General features: G+C 40.1%; 1 protein-coding gene across 4 annotated transcripts in view; it reads right to left on the bottom strand.

Annotated features, from left to right (window-relative positions):
* ptprk (protein tyrosine phosphatase receptor type K) overlaps nt 1–21,617 on the bottom strand; it is a 119,072-nt gene that overhangs the window by 37,821 nt on the left and 59,634 nt on the right. For all 4 annotated transcript variants that reach the window (XM_041958921.1, XM_041958919.1, XM_041958920.1 and 1 more), the window contains 12 exons: nt 20,871–21,045; nt 13,501–13,613; nt 12,145–12,325; nt 3,297–3,479; nt 2,913–3,032; nt 2,539–2,648; nt 2,228–2,429; nt 2,016–2,121; nt 1,530–1,602; nt 1,172–1,294; nt 521–595; nt 180–216 (listed from right to left, as the gene is read on the bottom strand). In XM_041958921.1, coding sequence (XP_041814855.1) covers nt 180–216; nt 521–595; nt 1,172–1,294; nt 1,530–1,602; nt 2,016–2,121; nt 2,228–2,429; nt 2,539–2,648; nt 2,913–3,032; nt 3,297–3,479; nt 12,145–12,325; nt 13,501–13,613; nt 20,871–21,045 — 1,498 coding nt within the window. The remainder of the gene's footprint in view (nt 1–179; nt 217–520; nt 596–1,171; nt 1,295–1,529; nt 1,603–2,015; nt 2,122–2,227; nt 2,430–2,538; nt 2,649–2,912; nt 3,033–3,296; nt 3,480–12,144; nt 12,326–13,500; nt 13,614–20,870; nt 21,046–21,617) is intronic.

Below are 21,617 nucleotides of genomic sequence, written 5' to 3' on the forward strand. Positions count from 1 at the left end.
TGTACTGAACTCGCCCTCACATTGGAGTAAGAGACTGATCAGATCAGATTATTGACACAGTCGTATTGTATGAAAACAATCTGTAACATCTGTCATTAAAAACTTGATGAGCAGCAAAAACACATGCACTGCAACATTTTTGAGACAGAGTGGCATCAGCTGTAACAGACTGTTCTTACCTTTAGTAGCCAGCCTCAGACACTGCGTCTTAGTCTCCTGTAGAAAAAGACACAATAAGAGTGACACGTGAGTCCCAAGTCCACACACAACACACTACAGCAATAACCAAGAGAATGAGAGTTTGTATATTAAATGTTGTGCATACGTATTTGCAGTATCAGTAAAAACAAGTGGTGCATATTCAGTTGCTTGCAGATGTTTTGTAGCTTCAACCTGTTTGCAGGAATGTAGTTACAGCGTAATTAGTGTGTCTCTTTGGATGTGTATATGCAGCACATTCAGTCATTGCAGCCAGCAGGTTAGTGTTTAGTGTGTCTTCATATGAATAATATTTATTTACCCTCTCTGTGCTGCTAACAGCTTGAAGGTAGATGTTGTAGTTCTTTCTTGGAGCCAGTGGAGGATTCCAGAAACCCTGGGGATTAAAAGGAAGTGATTAAACCTCTAAAGCTAACAAATTAACACACTATATCCCGTTTGTTTAACGTGCAAAATCCAAGTCGTAAAAACAACAATTTGCCATTTTATATCTAATTCTCCAGCAGAAACCACATATTCATATTTCCCGAATTGCTGAACTCTTCCTACAACATAGGCCAAGAGAACGAAAGATGCATTTATGTACAACGCTTGCTATCATGAACTACTGCACTTGCTTTAATGAAGAAATTCTGGCATTTACATACTTTTCATGATAAATATGCCAGATTTGAATCCTGATACAAAAGTCTTTCATTTCTAAACATTCAGATTTTGCAGCCTTGCTGGATGTATTGTATGTGTTTTTCTTGGGCAGTCTAGTAGATTTTAAGAATAAAATCCCTCAAATTTAACTTCCCCATTGTCTGTTACCCTTTTTCCTGTGAGTGGAGTGCATATCCCCGTACTTCTATAAGCTATACCTTTACCATCACTTCTATTTCATTTATTATTTCACTTGACATTTGTACTGCACTATGTATAGAATATTGCTTGGATAAAAAGGGCTTGCCTGATATGTCTTGTTGTCTCCCACAGTGAAGGGGAGCGGCTCAGGCAGGTTGCTTGGGGACAGCTGGGCGGCGTAATAATATGGAGATCCACCGCTGGATGCACTGTGGTAGGAAACTGGGACCTGGGAAAGAGGATATATTTACATTGAAAATAAAATGTCTATAACTCTGCCTTCAAATACAATGTATATAAAACATCTGCTTTATAAGAGTTGAGATCCAAAGGTCTGAGTCTATATGTAACGGTGCATATCTATTCTAAAACAATTATTCTTTCGAACGAAATGCTGTTAGCAAACAAATACATGTATATTACATAGGTTGTAAGGCATGTATGAGGAACGGATTAATAGTCACCTCGTAACAGTCAGAGGAAGCTTGACGACGTGTCCGCTGTGGATTCACTTCCTCCACCACAATCTGGTACGCACTGTAGAAAAGAGGGTGATTTAAATATGTTATAATTGAGTTTTTGGGGTTTTTTAAACTGATACACTCCCAGTGGACAAAACATTTCTTAGGTCTAATTTCAAAAATAGTTTGTGTCATGTTTATGTGGCCTTTGCTAATGTAATAACTGTTTATCATCTTGTTTTTGACAAGAACACCTCCCACAAAATAACACGGTTGGCATAATTACAATAATAACTCTGTAATGCACATTTTGAAGCTTGACCACTACATTGGTCACAAATATACTTGTAAGAAGAACTACTCTTGTTTATCTTTATGGCCTTATTATCCCATTACAATAAGGTGTTACTAAAAGTAAAAGTATGGACTGGTGTGACAAAAGCCTGGGTTTGGTTATGTACTGTATATATGTATTCAAGCATACAATACCTTATAGGTGCTCCCTTAGCCTGGGCAGGTTTGAGCAGGACAGTGATGGTTGTTGCAGTTTCATTCAGAAAGGCCTCCGACCCATCGTACTCATCTATTGTCGGGGCTGTAGAAAGAGTCTTTATTAGTGCCCATGTGTAAAATCGCTAACTATCAAAATGTGACACAGCAAACAATGTGTGACCATTAACATGTTGAAATTTCTTCTCTACCTGAAATATTGGTAGTCACGTTGAGCGTGGTTGCAGGACCGAACCCTTTGGAGGTGGATGCGCGTATAGAGAGCTGGTACGTGACACCCGGGTGGAGCTGGGAAAAGAGGTGATGGGTGGCGTTCGAGGGCAGAGACACTGTGAGTCCTGGCCTCTGGAGAGGCACCGAAGGGTCAAATGACCGCACACCACTGTAGCTGATCTGAGGTGGGGCAGAGACAGAATCCTGGTTGATACATTTTTCCCACTGAGCGTAGTGATAGTCTGGCTCCTACAGCAATTACTACTCCTTCTGCTTCTGCTAATAGTACCTCATATTGTATGATGACTCCGTTGGGTTCAGCTGGCTCCTTCCAGTAAAGCAGGATTCTGTCCTCAAATGGGGTGGCTCTTAGTGATTGACTGGGAACTGCGCCTGGAACTGTTAACACATACACACAGACAAAATTACACAATGTGAGTAACATTAACTGTAAAATTCTCTCTTGCAAAAAAAGGAGCTAATACACACAGCAAAGATTTTCCTGATGGACGCTGAACTGATATATGTACCCAAAAGCTATAGTTAAAGACCCTTTTTAATGTAAAAATAACAACAAAGGTAGTTAATTCACAACATCTGAGCGCTAGTCATGATGTTTATTATAAATTAAATAAATACACAGATTAAAAATGTGTATCGTACCATCTTCATCGGTTTGTATGATGGTCTCGTCACTCTCTTTCCGTCCCTCTGGATTGGTCAGAATCATCTTCAGACTGACGTTGGTGTAGGGTGGCAGGTTTCCCACCAGGTGGCGTGGTGCTGAGAAAAAAACAGAAACAAACCTGCCTAACTCTTTTGTACAACAATTATGAATGCAATTTTTTAATACATTTACGGCTGCAACCTGCAACCTGCTGCAACAGCCTACATGTCGAAGTAACCTTGGGCAAAATGCTGAACCGCAAGTTGCTCCCGATGCTGTGCATTGGTGTGTGAGTGTGTTAATGCTCGGAATGAATTTATTTTAAATGCAGCCTTCACAAATTAAATACTGCATTCTTTTACAGTGTCATCTTCAGTTACCTTTAGGGTCCATGTCCAAGCAGTCGGCTTTGCTGTGGTTGTTGGCAGTCATATAATGGTAGCAGATGGTGACGTTAAAGGTGTGACAGCGAGTGATGTTGTAACCCAGTGATTCCCAGTCCACCGCTATCAGACGAGACCTGGTCTCAGCGATCTTTAGCCTCTTCGGGGTCCGCATAGGTTCTACAGAGAAACGGAGGAGCACACAGGGAAAGGGAAAACAGTGAGGAGTAGATTTCTGACTCGTGTCCCCTCCACCAGGCCTGAGTTTTCTCAGTAACCCAACAGATTACTGCCATATGCTCATAAATATGTCATTAGGGGAAGATTAGAACCTTTGATGACTTATGTTGTAAAAATAACTTTGGTGAACTTCAAAGATATTTACAAAGTTTCTGGGGTTTCCAATAGAGCAAAGAGTGCTGAGTCAACATTTCCCCAAGATAAAACAAGTGGGTTTTATGAATATCTATTCTTGCGTCTCACTGCCATTCATCCATTTCTCAAATGCAATAACTTCTACAAAGCACGTCTCTGGTTTCCATCTTTTATGTGTATTCAGAACTGTTATTATCAATATAATCTACATTCTCTTCAGCCGGCCAAGGGCTTTAATTACCTTAACTGGCTCATTTAACTGGATCAATAACCTCCCAGACCCCACCCACCTGCACATAGACACACACTCACACACTCACAGGCAAGAACACAAGCACAAAACCAAACCTTTCCTCCTCTGCTTCCTGCCTGCTCATACAAGTCCACTATATTTCAATGCTACTACAGTATGAATGTTTACCAATTTGTGCTTCCCCAGACATTCAACACCAAGGGTGGAGCACCACCTCACACAGAACAGCTACTCTTCAAGCTGCTGCGGCTGCCCCTCTACCTGAAGGAGCTGCTGTTTTCTGTAGGAAAGCTATAATCTTTAGCAGCTACAATTTGGTGCGTAAGAGTTATTTCTCTGGGTAAGAAAAGTACCTCTCAAACTCACTCGCAGATATCACTCAATCAAGAAGGCTGTTATTAGTCCAGAAGAAATATCACTGTATCTACCATGTAGAGATATTGAATGAAGACTGAACGAAGACTGGAGAGGTTGAGCTGCTCCTGTTTTATAGAGAAGTAGTGGTGAAAGATGTATTCAGACCAAAACTAAACCATTAAATGCAATATTTTAAATGTTACATTAGTACATGAGTATTATAAGCTAAATGTGCTTGAAGGGGCAAAAGTAAAATGCACCCTGCGAGTGTTTCAATATTATATATATCATATTTCCCAGATTATTAATCCTATTGGAATAATGTTTAAATAGCATTTCAATAGTGGCGTAGTTGGTTGATGTGGAGCTAGTTTTAACTATTTCGTATATACCATTCCATCGTATTTTATAAAATGGTCATTAGTTTGTGTGTAAAATCTTAATCTGCAACAGTAACTGGGAACTATATCTGTCAGATAGAAGTACAATATTTCCCTCTGAGATTTAGTGCAGTAGAAGTATGAAGTGGCATGAACTTGAAAAACTCAGCCAAAGTAAGTAAGAGTACCTCAAATGTGTACAGCACTTGAGTGAATGCTACATCCCACCACTGCAGTGAGGACATCATTAATCGAGCTTAAGGAAGGTTTGGTAAAGAGCTTTTTTTTTTCTTCAGTAAAGACTAGACGATTTTAGATTTTTGACAGGTGAGAGTGCAATAGGTTATTAAGACTCAATACTAAATAAGCCTTGATTAGTTCTGATATTGATCTTATTGCTTAGCTCTGGACATCCCCAGACTAAAGTGGAATCTTTTACTGGGCAACCAGAGCAAATTTTTTCAAACGTGTTGTTTATTTTTCTTTGTCACAAACTGACAAGTGTTCAATCGCAGTAATTCACTAGCTGATATTCCTTCCTCTTCTATCTCTGTGTCACTGTAACGTACCTGCTTCCTTATGTCCTTCCAGGATTTTTTAATAAAAACAGCTCACCTTAAATAGAGATGCAAGTCTCTGCCCAACCCCTCCTCATCTCGCTCTCTGTTTTTCTCTGGGTCTCCCTCTCTCAGAGGAGACAACACAAGGACACAAACTTGTCGCTTCTTCTGACAACCCATTATCTGCCTGTCACTCACACACACACACACACACACACATGCACAGAAACTCACAGGCACGGACACTCTCCCACTCGGTTATTACCCAAATACACACACACAAACACACACACAGGCTTCAGGTTGTGACAGAATCAAGATTAAATCTGGGCAGAGCATGTATAGGTGTGTGTTTATGTGTGTGCGCTCGTCTCAATAAAACTTCTCATAATAAGAACGCATCGTCAAGGGCAAACTCATCCACACTCGCACACATGCACAGAGCTGTACGCGAAATACAAACATGTTGAGGCCTGTTAAGTCATTTAGATGTAAATAGCTAACTAATAAAGAGACACACAGACATGTGAGAGAAAATGAGAAGGACAGAAAAATGACAGAACGGAAGGAAGGTGGTGAAGACAGCCGGGCAGGTAATTGTGTGCTGAGAAAATATTATTGCTCAACTCTGTGTGTATGTGTGTATGTGTGTATGCGTGTGTGTGTGTGTGTGTGTTAATAGCTGAGGGGTCAGAGCATTTCATTTTTGCTTCAACCTGTTATTGGATGGTTGACATTTAAATAGAGTGAAAGAGAGACCTATTGCTTTCTCAACCTGTCTCTCCCTCTATTCATGACTGTTCCTCACTTGTCTTGGTCTCTTCCTCTCGGTCTCTCTCACTGTTTAAATCAATACCTGTGATCCTCACCATAAACCTGGCTATTAAGACAGACAGACAGGCAGACAGGCAGGCAGGCAGGCAGGCAGACAGACAGACAGACAGACAGACACACATACAGGGTAGTGTAATAAATTGTATTGATTTCAGGGTCTCTTGATGATAACACTGCTTCACATTGAGACGGTCTTCAACATGGAATTAAAACAAAATATATGACTGTCTCACACACACACACACACACACACACACTTCTAACCTGCATTTCAAAACCCTACTCCCCTCCTGACCCATAATGCATTGCTGCTTATCTTTGTCTATTTGCTGTAGGTAGTGAAAGAGGAAAAAAAGCAAGGTAGGTAAAATGAGAATATAGAAGAAAGAAAGAAAGAAAGAAAGAAAGAAAGAAGGGCAAACAGAGTAGCATAGAAAATGAGTAAAAAACCAAAGCAATGCGTGGAAAAATGAAACAGGGACTGGAAGGAGTGAGCGAGGGATTGATAAAGGGAGCAGAGAGAGAGAGAAAGATGAGAGAGGCCGAGAGGAGGAACGGGCAGAGACGATAACTAGTTTGGAACGTGGCCAGAGTCAAGCGGGACCAGGTCCAACGGTAAACCACAGAGGCTGCCTTGTCCCTTTCCCCTCCTCCGGTAGACAGACAAACGGCTGGATTCATGTTGGAACTAAAAGGCTTTGTTCTCCACAGATGGAGCTTTGAAAACAACAACAATACCAATAAACACCAACAATAACACCAAGGACGGCAAGCTTCATATCAGCTGAATCCAGAGGTTGGAATTAAAGAACGGGAAACAAAAGGAAAGGAAATGAAACTAAATGAAATAGAACTATGCTGAGGGCAAAAAAAAAAAAGCACACTGTCCCCCAATATGAAGCATTAGCAAGAGCCAAGAAAAATACAGTGAAAAGACCTTAAAGCAGGAGAAAGAAGCTTAAAGAAAAGCAGAGAAGAAACGAGGTAAGGAGAGGGGAGAGAATGGGGAGGGGGGACAGAAAAGGTTGACAGGAGATGCAGCTAAATCCAAGTTAATCTGTCCAATTAGTTCCTGGTAATCCTTCCACTGTCATGAGGAAGACAAATGAAACTCCGGTTATTCATTCTGTCGCTCACTTTCTCTCTGCATGTCTCTGTCTCTCTATGGGCCAGATTTAAGCACATGAAAGATGCAAATGTGCGCCGCAACATTCATTCAATTTGCACTTGCAAGCGACGTGGAATTTGATTCCGACTTCCTTGAGCACCAGCTAATTATGAAATCAACAACCAGGACTTGAGTTTCAAAAATGGTAAAGGTGGTATAGATGTGCAGTGTGTACATAAGTGGTGGGACTTGTCAGAGATCAACAAGCTGAGAAAAAGAAATTAATGAAGTACCAACACTGAAATACATTTACAGTCACAAAAGGGCTGGTAAAAGCAATGAGGTGAAAGTCATCAAACATGGTCAAAAATTATGAGAAAACTGAATTTTAACGCACAAAACAAATGTCAAACTCTGCTCCAAAATAAATACAGAAATCACACTGTTCTTCCCATATCCAGTGATAAAAACAAGATATGTAAACACAGCTAGTGCTGCAGTATAATTAAAGCACAACATGGCCTGATCACGTACAACATATACGGTGTTGGTGTTGTAGTGGAGCTATCAATGGATTAAGTCAAATATTTTACAATAAATCAAAACCCTGACCGAAGATTTATCTATGGCATCCCATTAACCCTTTGTATTAACTATAAATCTGACTCAAGATCTCCACGCTAAAATATTAGAGAGGTTCTGGTTCATTTTCTTATATTCTATTTACTGTATCTGTATGTATGTGTGTATCTGTATGTATGTGTCTAAAGCACAATGAATTACTGTATGAAATGTACTATGTACAGTACAAAAAAATCGATTAACCTTGCTGGGAACATGAGCAGCTCAGTTTAGTCCAGGGCCACAACCACGTCCTTTTCTGAAAGGACTATTTTTCTTTCTGAGAAGCTGTCACAATTTGTCGTTGAACTACATTGTTCAAGCTTGGCCGCACACTTTTGTGAGGTTTATACACATTAGAGCTTAAGGTTTCCGCAAATCTAAATCGCCTATGAAAGGTGGACAACTATTTATGGCAAAACTGACCCTCGCAAATTAGCCGACCTTTGTAAAACCATCAGAATCTGCCATAAGCTAGCACACGCACACACAAACAGGGCGTCACTGTAAAAGTGGCCGACTCTCGACACACACAGCGGACAGTGTTGTGTCTGTAAGTCTCGGTGCTGCTATTTCAAGGGCCTGACCCTTTAAAGCGTCACACTGCTGACTGCGTGTGCATGTGTGCGTTTTCACATATATAAAGAAGTACATGTGATATATTGTGTGTGATTCCTACAACATCTGTGCTTGTGCGTCTGGAAATGTGTGTTTTGTGATTCCATTCTTCCATTAATCCAAGCGATGCTGAGTTTGTGCAACATCCGAGAAATATGGTGACTCTCTGAACTGTGTGCTCAACTGTGTGTGTGTGTGTGTGTGTGTGTGTGTGTGTGCATTTCTCTCGATACCTCTTAGTGTGTGTCTTTTCTGTGTGTGCTCATGCCTGTTAGTGTGTTTCTGTGTGTGTGTGTGTCTAACCTGCCGTGACCAAGAGGTTTTCGGCAGAAAATTCAGGATTTGGATTAAAAGCTACTTCATCACCTTCTTCTGTCACACACACACACAATCACACATGTGCACACGACACACACACACACACACACACTAACTCTTCACTTCAAGTTGATTATTTTTCACCCTTCAGACAAGAGCAATAAATCACCACAGAAGAAAAATCGAGAGGTGTGAGAGAGAAGGGGAGACAGAGGGAGCATGAGAAAGAAGTAGAGATAGAGAAGAAATAAGCACAGAGGAAGAGATGAAAAGAAGAGAGGAGAGGAAGAGATTAAATCCTTCCTGTTATCATATCAATTGCTCTGCAGTGTGTGTGATTTCTGCTCTGTATCTTATTAACTTTATTGGTTTTTAATTAAACAGTGTTTTGTGTGGTGACATGCTTGGGTTTAGCCTGGCGTTTCTGCACACATTTCCCTGTGCGAGTGTGTGTGCATGTTTTCATTATTTTGCGTTGAACTAAATATTCAGTAAACTACAGGTGGTGGGATCAGACAAACCTAACCAAACAGAAAAAGCAAAGGAATCATTACCATTTAAATAACATTTCGACCGTGTGTGTCTCTCCTCTCTCTCTCAAAAAACGCACACAAGTTCATCTCTGTGTATGTGTGTGTGTGTGTGTGCTATTGTATGAATTGTGTGTGTGTGAGTGACCTTTGTCACACTGAAAACAAAGAGAGGCCAGTAGGACTTCTAAATATTAACAAAGACAGAAGACACCTCCCAGTAATAACTGTTTAGCTTCATTATGTGGTGATGTCTATGTTTATTGTATATTCAATTTATTCACAGTATAATTATGTAGTATTTGATTTTATGTACTCTTATTTACATTAATTAGTATATGTTCACCTGTGTTTTTACACTGATTTAGCTCAACATTTTAACAAATTTTGTTCTTGAAAGGGTGGTTTAAGATTTGCTCAAATGTGCTTATTCACTTTCTTGATCATAGTTGTATGAAATATTAAGGCCACGGGCAACAACTAGTTAACTTAAGCATAAAGGCTGGAAACAGCTTGTCTGGCTGTATACAAAAGTAGCAAAATCTCCCTGCTTGTTATATCACATTTTATCAGGATTCGGTCCATTCGGTCTAATAATATTAGAAAGTCTAGAAATTCATCCAGTTTTTATGTTATCCCATTTATGTGTGCAGGGAACCAAGCCAATGTGGAAGTGCCAGAAGCTGCAGTTCTTCGACTGGCCACTTGAGGCTCGTCCAAAAACGACCCCCATTAAAATGCCCAACTTGACAGCAGAAATAAACTTATAGCCTGTTAAAAAAGTGGGTTTTGGTCTCAAAAGCTTGTTTGCCTGTTCATGACAACTGTACGGGGGTGGATTTTTATGCAACTCACACATTCAAATTATATAAATACTTAAAAGTTACGCTTAATTATGGGCATGGCTCATTTGAGAGACAGCTAGCTGCCCAGGTTCAGCAGCCAGGCTTCTTTCAGCCTGCCTCAGCTCCATATTAGCTGGGAGTTTGGCGGAGTCAGGCACTGCCAAAATGGCAATAGCTTGAGTTTCATAATTGCTCTTCTGAAACCTATGGATGACGCCAGGGAGACTACGTCCATGTTTTATACAGTCTAAGGAACCAACAGGAAGTCAGCCGGCTTGGCCGAAGAAGGGCTCAAGTGCACATGTTCCATGGGCCCAAAAACATGGCAGCATGAGGAAGGCTGCAGGGTATGAGCTCAGTAAGCAACTTTCAAAGGGATGGATGGTGCACCATTTTTGAACGCTGAGTCCAGTTCCCTGTAATACATCAATGACCCAGCCAAGAAATAGTCTGAATCATAACCCCCATACAACTATGGGCTGTTTTTTTTATTTATATGAGTGGAATTGATCTTCTCATCTAATTCTCAGCTAGAAAGCAAATAACAGTAATTCCCTAAATGTTGAACTACTCCTTTCCTCTTCCTCTTTCTTTTTCTGTATTGTTTCAAGAAATGAAAATCAGTGGAGCAATCACCCTATTTGCAGCATTTTTACACTTCCGGAAGCGGAACATAAAACTAAATAACTTTCAGTAGGACGTTTGCTGCAGTCCTAGTGTCCAAAGAGTAAAAATCTCATTGAAGATCGCTCATACACTTGATACACTGACTACTTTCTCGTCAGTAGACAAAAAATATTCAGATACACGGAATGATTCATGTAATTCTCTAAATTCGTAACCATATTCCCCTGCTTTGCTCTGATATCAGCACATTATGTGGATTACAATGAGTTATTGTGTTTAACCCAAATGTGTTCCTGCGTGAGTGAGGACAAGAAGATTAATTTCCTCTTCCTGTCAAACAGGAAACTGTTCAATACATGAGTCGCCTGAACAAGTCTATGACTTCCTCTCTGTCAATAAACACACACACACATACAGATTCATTCACACATACACACACAGGTTGCAAGACATCAGTCAGGCCCGGTGGTTATGAGTTTTCATCTCTCTTTCATTTTCATTCTCCAGTTTCATCATTCTCTCGCCTCTCATGCTCTCTCCCCCCTTGTATTCTCTGCTCTCTTTCTTTTGGAGCCTTATTGTTTTCCATCATCTCTCCATCGCTCCTTTATTCTGTTTCTCATTCAAGCTCACTGCTTTTCTTTCTGTCTCTTTCTCTCTCATATCAACCCTCTCTCGCTCGCTCCGTCTCCCTCCCTCAGGCTAGCTGTGTTTATATTTCGGTCGTTTATTTCTACAAATGTCAGGCAGTGTTTCTGCCCTCCGTCTATTGATCCACAGAGAGAGAAAGAGATGGGGGGAGAGAGGCAGGGAGTAACGGGGGGAAAGGCAGCGACAAGGAACGGAGTGGAAAGAGAGATATATAGAGGGAGGAATGGGAGATACAAGTATGAGAGAAAGGAGGAGTGGAAGCTAGAGAGCAGGACTGAGGTGAGAGAAGGAAAGAAAAAGCAGGATAAAAAGTGAGAAAGGTGGAGAGAGCCTCCAGTATTTTAATCACTCTTTCTCTCAGATCACTGAGCAACCTCAGGCTTTCCCCTCCTTTCTTCTCCGATTCTATTCCTTGCTACACCTCTCCTCTCCCTGCTAGCTCATAGTACAAATATCACTACACTGACTGAAATATAGATACCAAGAAAAAAAAGAACAACAGTAGACGGACAGATCGATAGACAATCAGACAGGCAGAAAAAGCTGTGTCTGCAAGCAGACTCCACTACAAGTTAACTACCTTGTTCTTGTAGAATGCAGTTGATCGTATCGTGGAATTCATTATAATAAAAAGTGTGAGGAAATGAGCGCAAAATAATGAAAACTTGATCCAAAAAGTTCGATGATGGTTGTTTGCCTCACAGTAATCGCAAAATGGATTAATTTAGCCAGAATACTGTTTACAGTATAACATAGTCCATGTCCTACCTGCACATTTGGTGCGGGTAATGAGTGGTGGTCCAGGTTTGCCGGTCCCTCCCTCTCCTGGTCTGGTTAGTAATACTCTGATTTCGTACTCTGTGTCTGGGTCAAGATGCCATAATTTATAGTTGGGAGAGTTCACAGCGTGAGTCTCCGTCCAGCTGCCAGATGTCATACGGTACTCAACCTAAATGAAAAAAACAAATGTTATAGTTAATGTACTTGGATTTAATTGGATTACTCAATATTAATCAGACCTTCTCCTCAATATGAATGTAGATGTCATGAATTAAAAATATTATTTCATTTCAGATATGATGCATTCAGTCAGAATTACACATCTTAAAGAAATAGTTCCACATTTAGTTAGAAATCGTTCCAGACAATTTTTTTTTTTTTTTGCCTCTAAGCAGTTGCCAGGCAACCAGCAGAGACTACAGGATGTTACTGGTTCCAGTCAAGAGAAAGTCCAGCACATAATCCCTCATAAAACGGCAAATTGTAATTTTTACACTTTGGTCTTTGTACAGATTAAACAAATTAGACAAAAAATCTTAATTAATGAGTTTTAGAGGTACTGTAAGGCGGATTTTATTCCCTTTGGATGGGGTCAAGTTAGCTGTTACCAGTCTTTGTGCTAAGATAACTGGCTACACTAGTTTCATATTTACTGTATAGTCATTTCTCATCTTATTCCCTGCCACAAAGTAAATATGCGTATTTCCCAAAATATCTACTCCTCTAAAATATTTGTCATTGTAAAATACACAGACGATCATACACAGCTTCACTAAAACATAAACACACTTGTCCAAGATTAGCACTCAGGCCACTGCGTAACGAATGGTTTGAGAGGTTGAGAAATAAATTTTTTTGCTTTTTTGCTGAGACCTAGAGGAGATGATCAATGTCACTCTCGCCTGTACACTAACAATAAAGCTACTGCCTGAAGACAATTATCTTAGCTTAGCATAAAGAATGGAAACAGGGGGAAACGGCTAGCTTGGGTCTGTTCAAAGTTTTAAAAAATCCAGCATCTACCAGCACCTCTAAATTTGGCCAACTAACATGTTATATCTCATTTGTTTAATCTCTACATACACTAACTTTGGACAGAGCCAGGCTAGTTTTTTTCCACTACTTTGGTTGTTTATGCTAAGCTAACTGTTTGCTGTTCTAATATTTAGCATAAAGACACTAGAGCAGTTTCAAACTTATTTGAAAGACTTATTTAACACCAAAGTAATCTCTGTGTGAAATGTATCATCACTTTCATGTCCTGATTTACAGTGGCGTCATATAATGTTGTTATAAATACAAGTCACTGCTTAAAAACCACACAATGTCTCGCACTGATCATACCTCTTTCAGTATAATGGGTCCATCTCCAAAGATGGAGTTAGCATTCAGCTGGATCAGCAGATATGTAGGGCCGACGCCCAGCAGCTGGGGTGGGGCGATGGGGTGCGGGGGCTCTGAGGAGAGAGAACAATTAACAAGATCATAAAAGAAGGTTTCAAAGTGCCTGACAAGATGAATGAAACGCACTAAAACAAGGTCACGGCAGAACAGGAGAGGGTAGCGGCACAAAGATCCTGCGATACAAAGCCTCGTTAGTGTAACAGCTGACGTGGTATCCGCCAGCTCGACTGAATATTTTAAACAAACGACCAGTAAACAATGACATCTTTACTAATGGAACAGATTATTAGGGACATCCTAACAAGTAGCAACTCCACTAACCTGCACTATAATGACAACCAGGCTGTGTGAGTGTCATGGTGAACTAATTGGCTAAACATTTGTGGTCATGCAGGAGAGTAGAGAGTAAGCATTTCTCAGTATATCTCTTCACTATATCTCAGTTGCTGATGTTTTGGAGTTTGTTTCAATGCTACATTCCTGCTCTTACTTTCCAACTAATAATAACTGAATTCTACATTTTATTCACAGAGTACTCTAGATACTCAAGACACTTCACATAACAAGCTTCATATACAGTTACTTTCATGTAACAGCCAGAAGCCACGTTGTTTCACTCCTTTGCCGTGTTGTCAGAGTTATAATGAACTTAACATTAATGCAAACACGCTTTTTGCAGCTGCTTCACATCAAACAATTTCCACCTTCAAAACAAGAAACTGGAAGGCTGTTATTGGGAAGCAGCTACAGAAAATTTCTACCATTGTGACCGATACTTTGAGCCCTTTTCAGACATGGAATATGTGAGTTGACCAGCTTCGTCACTCTGTTTAAGTAATGGCTTATTGTCATTCAGACTTAGGTGTCTGTTATGTAAATGTTCTTTACGATGAAAGAGCGACAACGCTGGCGTGATGTTTTGCATCTGGTGTGAGAGGTGGTACCTCTGAGGTGCTGTGCTGAGTTTAAAAAGTAATGATAAGAAAATGTTTTTCTCTCACAGGCTGCATGAGTGATAGATTTTAAAACTTTCTTTTGATTTTTTTCATTGATGATAAGCCAAAAACTACAAGTGACTCAGGCAGTTATCCAGATCTAAATGTTAAACTGGCATAAGATTAATGTAAAGACGTGCATGCTTTGAAGGAGCTTTGGGTAGTTATTTCTTGCTATTACTATAAATAGGTATACATCTAAATTTGGACATTTTTTCCACACATTTTGCTGCCATGATCACAGGTTCTGATCGCAGATGCACATGGTGGCATTGTGCATCCCAATGTAAAGTCAATTTTACAACAGCCCTAGTTGGTCTGTTTTTCTTCATCTGCAGCTCCATACTTTGTTTAATATAGATTGAGAATAGAGAACAGTAAGGGAAAATCACCTTTACTTTATTTTCGAATATGTGTAACCCAAACTATAAATGAATGAGCAATGACATTTTATTTTATGTTATTTTTTAATATAATTCAATTAGCTGTACTGTAGTTTTCATTCAACATATGCCCTGAAATTTTGTCAAATAGTACGTCCCATAATGCTCAGTGAATAAATACCGTGCGCATGTTCTTATATGTAAAATGAGAGGGATGTGTGATGGCTCAGGGCCAGTCAGTCAGTCAGTCTAACTGCCACACGTCTGTGATTGACAAACCGAAAGCACAAAACACACACACACAACCCTAAAACACGCAGCATCAAAGATTTATCTAGTTGACAGATATACACACAGATCAACACATGAATTAATCACACTCTACACACAAACACACACACACACACACACACACACACTATGGTCTATCTCACATGCAGTACATCATACAGATTTTATCTCTCAGATACATTCTCAAACACCCCTGCTATCAGTATGAAGAGAGAGGAAAAGTGATATTTTTTTTGCAATCCAGCTTCAATCATGTCATATCAAAGTAAGTATTATCCAAATTATATGAGTGTGCATGTGTGTTATTGTGCATGTTTCTCCTTTAATAGTTATATTTTGCAGTGCTGTCACCTCTTTTTCCTCTTTGTGTTTGCATTTCTGTGTGTGAGTGTGAGTGTGTGTGTGTGTGTGCTTGTGAATGTGGCTGTCAGAGAGGTGCAGGCTCGGAAGTGTCTTTTTAGCAACAGATGAAACACTGTAGTTTGACAGCACATGCACACACACACACACGCAAGCACGCACACACACACGCACACACACTCACACACACACAAAAACACATGCAGACAGAGTTGAATCCAGATAATGAATGTTGAAGTGACTTCAGAAAACCAACAACGTCAACAACATGTCAGCTCGCAAGACCATCACAAAAACAAAGTAAACAACTTGATGATTAACAAACAAACAAATAAAAAAAGAAGCACAAACTGGCAGATAAATGTATTCAAGCATACAAAACAGTAGATTTGTGTGCTCGCAGCCTGTGTGTTAGCTTTGACTACATGTTTGTGTGTTACTTACTAAGACCTATTGAATATCTAAAAGATAAAGAATAGGCATAAAAATGAAACAGTAAGGAATGTAAGTGGGTCATTATGTGACTCCAGAGAAAACAAGAGCTGGAACGGGTTCATGCTTTTGATTTTCTTCCTCTTTTTTTGTTCCATCACTTGTCATTTGTACAGTTGACCTAAAAAAATACAACAAATCATCAATGGTGTTGTTTTGCGATGGTTTTGTTGTCACCATCTTTTTTATTATTAATCACGTGTGAACCCTCTCATCATTTCTCATTTTTTGGGTCAAATGTAAATGATAACAACAAAACAAATCAACACTGGGAAAACTTCAAATGTGTGTGTGTCATTTGTGACCTAACTCATCTGCGTGATTAATTTGTTTTCACTGTCACTCACTTTCTTCTCTGATCCCGAGCTCCCAAGGCATTGGTCAAGATTTTTGATAAAGTAAACAAACATGAAGACAGAGACAGACACACCAACATAAAGAAAGAAAAATATTTTGTTGGTAACCAGCACCCACTAGGCATGTTCTTTGTTGTCCATCGTCAGCAACCTTGTCAATAAAGTTTAGTTTTCATAGACTGCTGCTGACATCACCACAGAGCTCACTGGAGGACATCTGACCTCCAGAGCAAGAGAGGAGTGTGTGTCAGAGCATGTGAGTGTGTGTGTGTTTCAGTCATATCGACAACCAACAGTGGTTGTAGGATTTCTATAGTTCCATAACCCCTGAAGCTTCACCTGTCACTATTACTTAGAGTGTGTGTGTGTGTGTCGGGTGTGTTTGTATGATAGAATAAAAAGGAGAAAGGGACGTTTTAGAAGTGGACTATTACAGGTCTAAGACAGTTGTACAAATTTAAGTCAGTTGTGCGTCCTCCTAAGTCTGATCCTTGTGTGTGTGTGTGTGTTTGTGTGCATGTGTGTGACAATAATACTGCAGGAGCTTTTTAGGCCATGGGTTGTGTGTAATGCATGCTGGCATTGTGTGTGAGTGTGTATGAGTGTGCGATGAGTGTGTGTGCGATGAGTGTGTGTGTGTGTGTGTGTGTATGAGTGTGCGATGAGTGTGTGTGCGATGAGTGTGTGTGTGTGTGTGTGTGTGTGTGTGTGTGTGTGTGTGTGTGTGTGTGTGTGAGTGTGATACGAGCTGGCATGATGATGCGCTCTGTCACCGTAGGAACCAGAGGGCAAGGCTTTATTAGAGTTTGGCTTTGGCCAAAGCACGAGTGACACACACACACACACACACACACACACACACACACACACACACACACACACACACACACACCCTGAAAAACACAGTCATACTCTCTCATACCTCTTTGTCTCTCACACACACAATGATTATTCACTGTTCATTTACTTGCCAATTTGTAGAAAACTGAACTGAAAACAAAACTGAATGATTTCGGCATCAGTACAGAAACGTGGCGTCACCTCGGAAACTAGTATTGACACATTTCTAGACTCTCATACTCTTAAATGATGAATCAACAGGGAATTGATCAACAGCCATTCTGATAACCAATAAAACGTCATTGAAGCCATTCATCAAGGAAACATTAAAGTTTTCTTAAATTTCTTTGTATTTTCAGGCAAAACAAGAAATTATCCACTTTTTTAAGCTATTTTATAGACTGGATGATTCATTTTTATTCAATAACATATTGAGAAACAGGTGAATTAATAAAGAAAATACATGTACATTGTCATATTTATGCTCAAGGAAGAGGGAAAAACATCTAGGTATCAGAACTATCTGGGACTCCCATGTCACACCTCTCGTGCTCCCATGATGCACCTCTGTCTACAAAATATGCCTCTTTTCTCTGATCTTGACAGCTCCAGCACACACAGAGGGAGATGATAATAGCGCATCTCTGTCATCTACATATTGCAAATATCAATAGACTGGGTCTGTGCGTACCTGTACAGAGGCAATCTTATATCACCCAGCAGACCACTTTTCAGGCTTTGAAAATGAAACCTGGGTTACTGTCCTACTGCCAAAACATTTTTAATATATACAAATCATATTTTGGCACTTCCCTATGATTCTTCCTTCTATTTATTGTTCATCCTGATTCCTACCAGACACATGATTCCTGCAGTAATCATCCCCCATCTTTCCACCTCTCCGTTCAATTTCACAACAAATAGACATTAAAAAGTAAAATATTCAGAGTAAAAATATTAATAATGCAGCTAAATGCGGTCCATATTCATGGTCGTCACTGTCCTGTAGGAACTTCAAGTCTCCAACGCGCATACTTTTCAAGAAGTGAAATAAACATATTCCCTGTTCCTTTGATTTCTCGCAAGCTCTCATCTCCCATCTGATATTTCTAATAAATAAACATGAGGCTCTTCTCCTTCTACATTCATACATGCAGTCCTCATTCTTTTATTGTGATATCTTTCTAACAACCAGACTCTGGATCAATATTCATAATCACCAATATCCCTTAGAGCACCAAACGCATCTTCTCACAGATTGCCGAAGTGGCTGGTTCTCGAACCGAACCGATGCCTGGCTATGAAAAGGTGCCCAACTTGAACGCGAATCTATTTTCATATGCGTATGTAGATCGGTCCTATTCATGTTCAGACACATGTCTCTTGCTGTGTCGATTCCTCATCTCTCCCCTCTTTGCCTTGTCATATTGAAAAAAGATAGTATTGATAAATAAACATTAGCCACTTATGTATTCTTACTAAATCAGCAGGGTCCCATGGAAAAAAATGTATATCCAAAACAGTATATTCACTTGACCAAAGAAGAAACAAAGCTATTCATTCCCATCCAGGTTAGCAACCCTAGCCTTGGCAGTGGTAGTGTCTTGCACAAGCAGAACAGAAAGTTGAACCCCAAAACTGGACAGAAGAGCTCCATTATCTGAGCCACACCAGCCAATATTCATATTCATGGTGCTCTCTTCTGCTTTGATTCCTCATTTCTTTCTCCTCTGCCATCTCTTATGCAGAATAATAAACATGACTCTGCTCAGCTGTTTACATATTCAGACATATTCCTGATTCTGATATGGATATTCTTGGGATAATGAGCTGACTATTTACATTTAACTTTTCTTCACCATCTCCACTTCTGTCTTTGCTCTCCCTGTCTCCCATTTTCTCCCCCCTCCTTTCTGTCACTCCCGTATCATTCTTCCTGAAGCTCTTTCGCCTTTACCCTCTCTCTGCCCTCCTTCTCCTCCTCTCTCTCACTCTCTCTCTCTCTGGGAGATGAATTGAATATGTAAGCTATTGGATGTGAATGAATAAAGCATCCCGTCTCAAACACACATTGGTGACACCTTATTAACTACATGTCAGCTGCACATGACAGCTGGAGCACACACAGTTTCCATTCACACACACATTCACAGCATACACATGTGCACATAGACACTAATGCAACTGGTCCACACCCACGCAAGCATGCATACACACATACACACACACACACACACACACACACACACACACACACACACACGCACACAAGGCTGGCATACACACATCTGCATACACTCAAACACAAACTCTCCTCATTAGTCTATATTGTGTTAGTGGCTTACATTTTATCAGTCAGACACAGTGAATGTGAATTTGATTGGAAAAACATTTGATATTCTGAAAGTTAAACACAATAAAAAAAAGTTATCCATAACACAAAATATGCAACTGGGTCAAGAAAATAACTTCGATTAATGACAGGGTCATGGAGGTATTCGAACCAACTTTATAACTGACCATACATTAAAAACCTCTGCTTTGCACCTGTAACTGGTCACAACGGGTCTGTCAAGCTTTATTTCAAAATTGGGACATAGTATAAGAGTGAAACTTATATTAAGACTTTTATTTTTCACTCCCTAGAATAAAAAACATATGAGCCAAAGTGTAAGGGATGTATTGGCCTTCACAGTGTGTTTGTCTGCTCTAATGTAAGCTGCTAATGTTAGCATGTCCGTCTCCTAGCTTCCTTCATACAGTAGTAACCAGTGTTTACCTCAGAGATGTTATTTTATCCTTAACTAATTATGTTACCAGTAATCTGTGGGATTATGCTCACAATAGCACATCCCCTGAATAGCAATAACAACTCTGAGGAAGCCAGGCCTGGATGCGACCAAAATTTAAGATAACGTGAGCAGCTCTTTATTGCCCTTTATAAAAAACTGGGGTTATTCCAATAACCCATTATCAGAGACACATCAGTTAGTCCTCATCTTAAAAGCCTTTTCTCTTGCAATGTTAGCGTGAAACATACTGTTCAGAATATACAAACATATACAAAGAACCATTAACCTTATTCCACGGATCATCAACTGGTGAGAATGTTTGCATGAGGCATGTAGCTTTAGCGTGCTATAGTGTATGTAGCCATCAAGTGAATATTTACAGGGCTCTCATTTTTAAGACAAGTCAGAGACAGTGTTTTCAGCCACCACCATGGCCCTAACATTAGCTTAATTAGCTAGCTGGCTAGCTAGCCTGCCAGGTCAGTGGGCAAATTTGACTGGCGACAGCTAGAAATGAGACACCTGCTGTCATCTACGGCACATAGTTTCATAAATCACTATAAATGTTGAGTGTCACTGTTATAATTGTAAACTGCATGATGTGCAGTGCTAGAACAGAAAGCTTGACTGGCATGTCAGCAGTAACTAAGGGTGTGGGGGGGTTGGGCTTAGTGAACAACCAGTGGGCTTCCAAAAAAATATTAAAATAAATATAAAATATTAAAGAAGAGAAGAAAACAGTAAAAGTATTACAGAGTTAATCAAATCAAATAACCTGGAAAATATTTTTAAAATCCTCACCTCTGACAATAAGACCCGCAAAGTTAGACACCCCGGAGCCGCGCTCTGATTGGGTGACGCAGCGGTACAGATCTTGATCCTGATTAGTGACTTCTTTGAGATGGAAGGAGGCGGCGAAACGTCTGTGGTTGATGTTTTTGGTCAGGGCCACAGGAATATCTTCTCCATTTCTCCTCTGAATCACAGACAAAAACACAGACGGATCAGGTGCTGCAGAGGCTGCTAGAGGGTTAACTGCCTTGCTCAAGGTCACAAGGCAGCACAGGACCACAGACACACACACGTACGCATGCACGCGTGCACAAGCACACACACACACACACACACTATCACCTTCCCTCTGCACACTGACAGCAGGTTTGAAGGTCATGACTACAATAGAGCCATAATGAAATCAGCAGCTATTAAACTCTTAATCATGTTAGCTGGTAGGATGTATGGCCTGGAGTTGCTCTGTGTATGTGTGTGTGTGTGTGTGTGTGTGTGGGGATGACACTTTATTATTGGATGTGCCAGTCCTGAGGGTCCCACATAGAGTCCAATGTTTCATCTCTTTGTGTTTGCCTATTTCTACACCATCATACTGGGGACATGCAAATATATACTGTATATTTGCATTTATTTATTTATTAAAGCCAAGGCTGAATGGATCGTTAAGAAAAGATGAAAAGTCTAATATTAAAGGTTGATCCACCCAAATAATGAAAAAATATCTCTTTTACCTCAAGTGTACCATGCAGATGTTGT

Source organism: Chelmon rostratus, chromosome 18, assembly GCF_017976325.1.
Source record: "Chelmon rostratus isolate fCheRos1 chromosome 18, fCheRos1.pri, whole genome shotgun sequence".
Classification (NCBI taxonomy): domain Eukaryota; kingdom Metazoa; phylum Chordata; class Actinopteri; order Chaetodontiformes; family Chaetodontidae; genus Chelmon; species Chelmon rostratus.